This window comes from Penaeus vannamei, chromosome 17 (genome assembly GCF_042767895.1).
Source record: "Penaeus vannamei isolate JL-2024 chromosome 17, ASM4276789v1, whole genome shotgun sequence".
NCBI classification, from domain to species: Eukaryota; Metazoa; Arthropoda; class Malacostraca; order Decapoda; family Penaeidae; genus Penaeus; species Penaeus vannamei.
Window position 1 is genome coordinate 3,890,072 of NC_091565.1, and position 10,000 is coordinate 3,900,071.

General features: G+C 37.5%; 1 protein-coding gene across 7 annotated transcripts in view; it reads left to right on the plus strand.

The window, feature by feature from the left end:
• Caf1-55 (chromatin assembly factor 1 p55 subunit) overlaps positions 1-7,572 on the plus strand; it is a 10,050-nt gene extending 2,478 nt beyond the window's left edge. Inside the window, exons 2-12 of one of the 7 annotated variants that reach the window (XM_027365748.2) lie at positions 1,908-2,003; positions 2,454-2,601; positions 3,303-3,448; positions 4,402-4,606; positions 4,772-4,949; positions 5,058-5,252; positions 5,711-5,788; positions 5,866-5,943; positions 6,517-6,651; positions 6,821-6,919; positions 7,121-7,572. In XM_027365748.2, coding sequence (XP_027221549.1) covers positions 1,908-2,003; positions 2,454-2,601; positions 3,303-3,448; positions 4,402-4,606; positions 4,772-4,949; positions 5,058-5,252; positions 5,711-5,788; positions 5,866-5,943; positions 6,517-6,651; positions 6,821-6,919; positions 7,121-7,201 — 1,439 coding nt within the window. In that variant the 3' untranslated portion in view covers positions 7,202-7,572. The remainder of the gene's footprint in view (positions 1-1,907; positions 2,004-2,453; positions 2,602-3,302; positions 3,449-4,401; positions 4,607-4,771; positions 4,950-5,057; positions 5,253-5,710; positions 5,789-5,865; positions 5,944-6,516; positions 6,652-6,820; positions 6,920-7,120) is intronic. The other 6 variants (XM_070132390.1, XM_027365751.2, XM_027365749.2 and 3 more) reach the window with 6 other exon arrangements.
• The last annotated feature ends 2,428 nt before the right edge of the window (positions 7,573-10,000 follow it).

A 10,000-nucleotide genomic window follows, 5' to 3' on the forward strand; every position in this document is an offset into this window, starting at 1 on the left:
TTGTGCATGTCCTGTGTAGCAAAAGATTGATGGACCTATTCTGAATTACATTATGGCTCTATAAAAACTCCATTTGTTTGTCAGCTTTTGCATCCAGATAAATATGGTTATTCAAAGTTTGCCACAACTTTTTTTCAAAAGTATGAGGATGCCAGAAGACCTACTGATCTAAAATGAGAACTGTATTTTATTGTGCAAGAAAATGAATTGTTAGTACATGTGAAATCTATCATTTTTTTTAAATCTTGCATAAAGATAAGATACTAAATCTGTTTTTGCTTCAAATAGATAGTTATTCTTTATCTGAAAAAACAAGAACATTTTGAGTATTTAGAATCTTTTGATTTTTCTTTGTGTGGTGCTCTGCAAAACATGGCATAATACAAAGGGAAGGACTGAGAGGACACTTCATAAACAAAATGGGCTAGAGAGCATATAGACCAATTGCCTCGGAATATGCGCAAGTTCCTTTTCAGGCCATGAAAAACAATTGCCAGAATACATAGTGAATAAGTTTAAATTGCAACAAGTTGCATGACATGGTCTAAGGGTTGAAACCGAATTTTGTACAAATTTGTGGAGGTAATGTCCTGTTTTATATAGATGACGTCTTTGTGGAAGTAGAAAGAATGTCTTTTATCCAGTAAACTCATAGTCACTAGGGATGGCTAGTATGTACATGCTATGCCCACTGTGGGTTTGGTTTATTGATTTTGTTTAAGCATTGACAGTTCCACTTGTGGAGCCTTCTGTGTTAACATTTTCCACAAAACAACTACAGTGGACATTACATTTCCCTAGTGGCAGTGGGTTGAGAGCTTGTATCAGAAAGTAAGTAGTATATAGACCTCAATATATTCATTAATTACCTTTATGTTAGCACGAGATTATAGTTTTTTGTTGTTGTTTTTTCACCCTCTCATGTACAAAAAGTTTGAAATAAGTTTGTGATCATGATAAGACTTAGAAAAATTACTTAATTGGTAGCTAGCTAACTTTGACAGAATATTGCCAGTTTGACATGGTTTGGTAGAAAATTATTTTCCTCAGATAATGTGTTGAGATAAGTGCTGTAAGGATTGTGTGCCTGCAAAAGATCTGCAATGCGAATGCTTGCATGTATAAGCAAGAGGTTTAAGGAGGGTCATTTCTGCAACATCAGCTTTGTTTTTCTGGTAACCCTGTCTTCCTAACCAATTGCTTCAGTATTTTGGTATTGAGAACAACTTGTTAGGTCATTATCTCCTCATAATATGAGGAATTAAGCCATAATTTTATTTGTGAAATAAAGTTGTCATGAATTAATGGAGAATAATTTGGTGCTACTAAAAATGTGTATATACTAAGAAAATTGAGATGTACCATCAGTTTTGACACAAATGTTGCTAGAAAAAATCCTAGTTTTACATGGTTTAAATAAGACTTGTTGTCCAGTCAACTTAAAACTTCACGGACTTGCATGCAATGTGGTATGAGAGGTTTTGGTTTTCTTTTGAATGAGATACTAATCTTTTGGTTTAAATATGGGTAACTAATTTTTTGGTTTGTGGAAATTGTAACATGATTAAATGGTGGAGGAGTATTTCCATGTGATATTTTTATGTATAAACAATTTTGTGTTTTTGCAACTTCATTGCTGGTGTGTAGTATATTTTATGCAGGTTTCCTTTGTTGTGCACTCTGAGACTGTGCAATATGTTTCATTCTTTGAGTAGTAAGCATTTCTATTATTAACCTGCCTCACTGTAGTCCCAGTATAGTATGTCCCTCCTCTTTCATTCACCAACAATTGTATAAATAATGAATTTGAGGTTGACTTGACTAAGCCTTTCTTCCCCTAGTAGTAGTGTGCTGGCATTCCTAGGATTAGGGGAACTAAAGAGTTTATATTCTTGTGTGTCATGTAGTAGGGGATGGTGGTGGGCCTGCGCCTGTGTGTGCGGTTCCCGACCTCCCGACGACAGTGGCGGTGGCTGAGGTTACACCTGTGACCCGCCTGCAAGGTGGGCCACACCTGTGTTTACTCCACCCAGTGACACTTCACCCCACCTTATGAGTGGCACTTCAGTATTTTCCATTTCCAGTGACCTTACATGCTACCCAGTGTGACCATAGTGACCTAGCCAGAGCTCGTTTTACCTCATTTTCTCTCTCTCACATTATCTCTTCTCCCTTTCTCTTTTTCTCATTCTCACTTTTATTATTTCTACCTTTTGGGTTCAGGTCCCAAACTATCATACCTAAAGAAATATTAATTTTAGACTTTCTTGAAAGATAATAATGGGTATAGCAGACATGAATGGATATGACAAATTCATCTAAATAGCCTAGCTTTTTTAAGTCGTTTGATTATTTCTGTGCAGTTTTTATTATAAATGAGATGTATTGTTGAATCTTATTACAAATATGGCATTGCCTGTAGAGCTTGTGTTGACTTTGACTGTGGGTTACAGATACCTTTGATGATGCAGTAGAGGAGAGAGTCATCAATGAGGAGTACAAGATATGGAAGAAAAATACTCCCTTTTTGTATGACCTGGTGATGACCCATGCCTTGGAATGGCCCTCCCTCACTGCCCAGTGGCTGCCCGATGTTACAAGGTGAGTGCAACGTTAGGTTTGAGAAGGACAGACATTGGTGAGTTTAGGGAGAGGGAATGGGGAGGGTGGGAAACAAGTGTGATATCTAGCCTTCAGGATTTTTTCTTTTTCTTTCTTTTCTTTCTTTTTTCCTCAACTCATCTCAGTATTATTGGAGCATGCCACCAGCAGTTCTTTTTCATATTGTTTTTTATTTTTGATACTAAATTTCAGAGGAAGTGTAAGTACAAATAAGGAAGCATTTTTTATTATGATTATTAGTAGTAATATACCTAACTGCATAAGAAGCCTGTGTATCCTTTTAAAAAATGAAGTAATGCTCATCAAGAATTTTCTTGCGAACCTGCTTGAATAAGTGTTAGAGAATTTGATTTGAGAAACACATGAAATACTTTGAACCCTTGTATAGAGAATAGATGGTTGGGATTGAATCCAGTTTGGTACTTTTCTTCAGTCTCTGGATTTAATTTTAGATTTTCTTTAAAATTTACATTATGAAATTACCAGCTAGGACATGGAGTGTAATTAGCTTTCTAATACTTTTTTTATCCTAGGGCAGTCATTATGTAAATAGCTAGGATTCATAAACTTGCACATGATATAGTGAACTCTCCCTCTTTTTCCTGTCAGCCATATGGGTGTGTGTGAGTCAGTAGTGTGCTTTTAAGTTTTTATTTAATCCTTTTTATGATGGGTTTCAGACCTGATGGCAAAGACTTCAGCATTCACCGACTGATACTAGGAACACACACAAGTGATGAACAAAACCATCTCCTTATTGCCTCAGTTCAGCTACCAAATGAAGATGCCCAGTTTGATGCCTCTCACTATGACAACGAAAAAGGAGGTATGTTCTAGTCTGCTGAATTGAAGAGAGACGGTGCTTCTGTTCTCTTACTACCTTCAGTTTGTGTTCTTCGGCAATATTCAAGATTATTTGTATTTCGGGCTGTTTATTGAAACCTTAGAGGTTACGAGTTACTCCTTGTTTGATTGTAACAGCCTGTAGAGTAATCCTGTGTCACAGACTTTGTCCTTTTTCATTTTATAATTTTTCCACAATTTTTTCATGTTTCATCCCTGAGGAACCTTTGTTCCCTTCACTCTTGTCTGTGAAATTGTAAAATCTAATTAAGAGTATTTAACTACAATTAACCCAGAGCACTTACAATTTCAACCCAGCTGCATAATTGGTGAGTCCATAACATAAATCATATTAGATATGAACAAGGGCTCCAAGATGTATTTGTCTGCAGTCTTTTTAAATCCTAATAAAACAGGAGAAAAATACATAAAATGTTCCCTGCAACAGTGGAGTAATTCCTTTCAGAAGTTTACTGTAGGAATAAGATAAATGGTTCAAAAGTGTGTAAGGCAGTCTAAACCTGCTGGAGTAAAATTGGGTAGTTGGATAGGCCAGTGGTGCACTGAGTCAACTGCAGTAAAGTAAGTCCAAAAATAATGAAAGTGCTATATAAATATGATTTGACATATATATATATATATATATATATATATATATATATATATATATATATATATATATATATATATATGTGTGTGTGTGTGTGTGTGTGTGTGTGTGTGTGTGTGCCAATATGGCCAAGATTTCTTACAGGACCATTGTCATTTCTACTTATGTTAGATTTTATACAGAGTTTGATACTTCTATAAAACTGTAGGGGATGTTGGATGTTCAGGAAGTGATATGAAATGACTAACAAACCCTATTATAGTATTTGTTTTAGTAGTCAAATATATCATACAACAGGTGCGATTTGCATTTGCTTCATCTTTCAGAGTTTGGTGGCTTTGGTTCAGTCAGTGGAAAGATTGAAATTGAAATTAAAATCAACCATGAGGGAGAAGTAAACCGCGCTCGTTACATGCCTCAGAATCCATGCGTCATAGCCACCAAAACCCCTTCAAGTGATGTCCTCGTCTTTGACTACACAAAGCATCCATCAAAACCAGATCCATCTGGGGAGTGTCATCCAGACCTAAGGTATGTTTGGGTGACATGTAGTTTTATTGAACAGGGCTTGCATGCTCTCTTTTATTTATTTCTTATTTTTGTCATGTGACTGTATGAGTATCTTTTTGTATGGATCTTTAGGGTAGACAGTTGATTCTCTTTACACATGCCATTTACTTTCGTTGTTACCCATAGGTTACGTGGCCATCAGAAGGAAGGATATGGTCTGTCTTGGAATCCTAATCTGAATGGGTATCTCTTGAGTGCATCAGATGATCACACTATCTGTTTGTGGGACATTAATGCAACTCCAAAGGAAAACAGAATAATTGATGCAAAAACAATATTCACAGGCCACACTGCTGTAGTTGAGGTATTCATTATTCGTTTGAAGTTATTTTTGTTACATGTTGACTCAAACATGGGTGTTTTGTGCTTTTGCAAGAATATCATTTTGAGCTTTTGTTTTGCCATGTTTCAGGATGTTGCCTGGCACCTCTTGCACGAGTCCCTCTTTGGTTCTGTGGCTGACGATCAAAAGCTCATGATCTGGGACACTCGTGCAAACAACACTAACAAACCATCACACACAGTTGATGCCCATACAGCGGAGGTGAACTGCCTCTCCTTCAATCCCTACTCCGAATTTATTCTTGCCACTGGAAGTGCAGACAAGGTAAGTAAATGTTGCATTTGTTCGAAGGACAGTTGAAATACATGACTTTACTGCACAAAAAAATATACAATCATATATATAAATATTTCATTTTTGAAAGTGCCTGGCAAGTTATTTCTGATATTGTTCAAGTAAGCCCATTCAAAAGTCTATAGAGTTCCTTGTGCCCATTACGTAATATTTGGTCAGAAATTAAAAATTCGAGAAATCCAATTTAATAGTATTATAAAGTGAGGGTTATAGAGTATAGAATAAGAATAGCTGGGAAGGATTTGAGTTAACAAGAATTAAGGGAACTGTAGTAGTATAAACATAAAACCAGAAGTGTTCAGTGTAGTAACTAAAATTTGCATTTCTCTAATTACACAACTTGGATACTCAATGCTCATGAACAGTTGATTGTAGTAGAACTGTTCAAGAGCACGCGGGAACAGTTCAACATCTAGCTTCCCTTACAGACGGTCGCTCTGTGGGATTTACGTAATCTGAGCTTGAAGCTTCACTCGTTTGCCATGCACAAGGACGAAATCTTCCAGGTTAGTAAAACTTGCATGACCTTGTGTGTGGTGAGCGTCTGTGTCCTCACAGCTATCGTTTTCCACCCACCTTGCAGACAGTTGCCTTGTGGGACCTGCGCAACCTCAAGCTGAAACTCCACTCATTTGAGTCGCACAAAGATGAGGTCTTCCAGGTGAGCTTGATCGAGTGAGAACAGCTGAGGGTGCTCAGATTTTGCCAAGAAGAGTGTGTTCCTCACAAGATGATTACTGGTGCTGGTCACCTGGAACACGCAAAAGTGGCTGTCAATTGTTGATTGAATAGATTTCCAGATATTTCATGTGGAAGTTATATCTTTAAAAATTGTGTAAATTAGTTAACCAGTTGGTCTGATACTATGGGGAAAGTAGGAGTAGTTTAAATGTTGTTTAATGTATATTAGATATTAGATATTGTGCTTATACACAATTCCTGTCTGTGTTACTGTTAATGAAAATTGCATGTTAGAAATTGATGTCTAGGTAGCTAGGTGGTGTGATATCATGCATGTAGTTTGTTCTTGAAACAGTAGCTAGTAAGAGGCAAGATCTCCCTATGTTTCCTGCTTCTGTGATCAAAATGCATGCGTCAATGTTCAGATTGTTTTGTAATGAATTTAATGCCCCCCTCCTTATATATGTATATAGGTACCTATTTATTGTTACCTGTTTTCACAGGGAGGGCATGGTTATGTTGCACACTGATGTTGTAATTTTGGGTAATACAGGTTCAGTGGTCACCTCACAACGAGACGATTCTGGCAAGTTCAGGCACAGACCGTCGCTTGCATGTGTGGGATCTTAGCAAGATTGGTGAGGAGCAGAGTGCTGAGGATGCTGAAGATGGACCGCCTGAATTATTGGTTAGTGAACGCAATTAATTATTATTGTACTTTATCACCACAACCCACTTGCAGACATTGAATCTGCACAAGTAATTAGTGTAATAATAATGATGCTATTTAGTAATATTAATCTTTGGGGTGGGAGTTTTTTAAGCATGTTGAATAAACAGCTTTTTTATTATTGCAGTTCATCCACGGAGGCCACACTGCCAAGATCTCTGACTTCTCCTGGAACCCCAATGAACCATGGGTTATCTGTTCTGTTAGTGAAGACAATATCATGCAGGTTAGTTTTCCTACATTGAGCATTTTTGTAGATGAAAGTAGCATAGCTGTTAATTTTAGGTTCGACTACCAGATCTTGCTATAATGGTAGTGCCACCAAGATCAGTAATTAGATTAAAATAAGTGATAAATATTGTGCTCCGAAGCAGAATTTACATCTATAATTATAATGCATTAAAAACTTATATTGTACTTTGTACAGGTGTGGCAGATGGCAGAAAACATCTACAATGATGAAGAACCAGAAACTCCAGCCTCTGAGCTTGAATCTGCAGCATCTTAAGGTTGTCTCAGTAATCTCCATTACATTAAGATTTCTCTCCTTTTGCCCATTGATGTGTTGCTCTTAACTGTGATTTGATGTGACATTTGCCATTAAATCTCGATGCGGTTTTTAAAACACATAATAATGAGCAATTATAATGCAACACTTTTTATGTTTCTCCCATAGGGAGTCTGTAAATGATTAGGTTAGGTTTTGTTTTTAAGACTGTGTAGTCTTTGTTAGTGGAAATTTATATCAAATGTGAAGTTCATGATTTTTTTATATATATATCATTCCAGACCATGTATAAACTTTCCAGGAGAAGTAATATGAGTGCTGCAATTATTATTTAAAATTGTGATTCTTAATAAAACCAGTTTATGTGTAAATTAGTTTTACTCTAAAAGATTTCCTGGTTTACGACGCGTTTGCCACCTTTGATATCCGAGAAGTGATGTATCAATGAGCCATATTGCAACATGTAGAAAAGGTATAACTAAGAATGAATATCTTCACAGTAATCTATCTTTTTTCTCCATCAAAATTAGCAAATTTATGAGTTTGTTTTACTACCAGAAGCTAATCTAATCCATGTCTAAAAATGTGCAATAAAATTATCCACTACAGGATATGAATCAATTTTAATAACGAATAAAACATGACAAATACTACCCTCCTAATACCTTGCTCGTTGTCGTGGGAGAGCTTAGGAGACAGACTGAGGCCCAATGTAGGGGACATCCCTAACTTGGCCTCAGCCCTCACAACAACTATTTTTGCTTGGTCTTTTCTTCTCCCCTTTCCTCTTCTGTATCTTCTTCACCCCCTTCAATCCCATACCTAAGGTGTGAGAGCCATGCTGAAAGGGTGAAAGGCTGGCTTTGTCAGTCATGAACGGCCCCTGGGAGCCATGGGCACAGTATTCCCTTGGTTAATTGCCTAGCCTTTACCTCTTATGGGGAGCCATTTCTTTTCCCCATTTTATTCAGGCTCACCATTGCCAATAATGAAGATTCTTTACTCTTAATAGGGGCATTAAGGATTGCCCCTTCTCCCAATGGCCTATCTAAATTTGATTTTGATGGTTTTCCAACCCCTATCCCTCATTTGACCATGGCTCCGACCACTGATTCTAATACCCCCTCTTAGGTGCTAACTGTCAACTATCCATTCCAAAACACCCACCCAGGTTATTACTTAACCTCCAGAAATCACCCCTTCCTCTCTCCCAGCATTCTCCTCCATCTACTACTGCACATTCCTCGTAAGTGTCTACCCCTTCTTCCCTTATTACTACTATTCATCCTTATTGTCCTTCTCCCCCACAGAATTTCTCCACTCCTCATCACCCTACCTTCCTCTTGCCCTCATCATTCTACTGCCTCTACTGCCTCTACCTCTGTTGAATACTTTCTTTGGCTTAGCTAAGTGGGACTGATAATCTGTGATTCCCCCCCTATTCTGAGAATACCCTTCTCTTTCAACAGTGCCTCCAAAAGCTAGGCAAGGTTACCTTTCACAGTCACTCTGATTGTTCACGCCTTGTCATAGTTACATCTGAATCCCAAGCTCGTGCAGTATCCTAACTGACCTAACTGGCAAACCCATTCTTGCTGAACCTCACCCCTCTTAACACTTGTACTGGAACTGTTTCTATCCCTCCAAATGCTTATCCTATCTACAAGAAGGAATGGTCAGACTGTGAAAATGACCTACTTACCTGCTTTGTTGATTATGATGCAGTGGCAGTACAGTGCTACACTATTCCTCCCAGAGGCCAACATAAGTCCCACTTCAATATTGCCAATATTAGACATGACCTCCCCTATGAAGTTTATTTTGGTGGATTGTCCTACTATGTCCAACCATATCGACCCCTTCCTCGTCAATGTTAGAAATCTTGGCGTTTTGGCCACCCAGCTAAACACTGTGCCTGTCTGCTGCGTCCACACAGCAAACTATGCGGTTGACCAGAAATTGGGAAGCAGGCATGGCTTTTCCAATGGTCTGTCTGCAATTTCTCTTCTGGCATCATCACCATGGAGTGATGACGTTACTGCCCGCGTATGAATTGCCCCTCATGTGGACCAAAGACACCCTATACTTCAATTTGGACAGGCCCATACGAACCACAGTATATGAAAATGGCGTTTAAAGTAGACTATACAAATGATCATACAAGGAATATTTGAAAAGGAATAAAATATCCAGATGATTTTTTACCAAACTGCTTTGAAATTTTCATGGCAGATTACGATTAGGTGGTAGTTATTTTGATAAGAATGAAATATAATAGAAAAGACCTGTTGCATGTTTCCGATATCGGACCAATGTTTACATGTAGCTTATGCATTATTTAGAACGTAATGACTGGTCAGATTCTAATAATTACAGAAAGATTGAACAGAATACCCATATCTGTTAAACAAGTACATGGAAAATCAAACACTGATAAGAAAACTCCTTGTTACCACAGATGGGACGGTATCGCCTTTGAACAGTCACAAAGTTTGGAAATAAAACAAAAAAAGTTGCAGGAACATTATGATCCATAAGAACAAAATGGTTGGTAGAAGAATACAAGGAAGGTAGAACGTGAAAAATATCCCTTAGAAGACTTGGTAGACCAATGTAAGGAAAAGTATTTATGTGAAAAAAATCAATGAAAACGCAGATATATAAGCTGTGAAGCAAAATGAACAAGTTAACACGAACTCAGAAAACAAAGACAGTAATCATTTACCGGACAAGAGAAAAAATAGAGTAACAGGAAAGAAAATAAATAGAAGTCTGTGTATAAATGTCTTGAAAAATCAA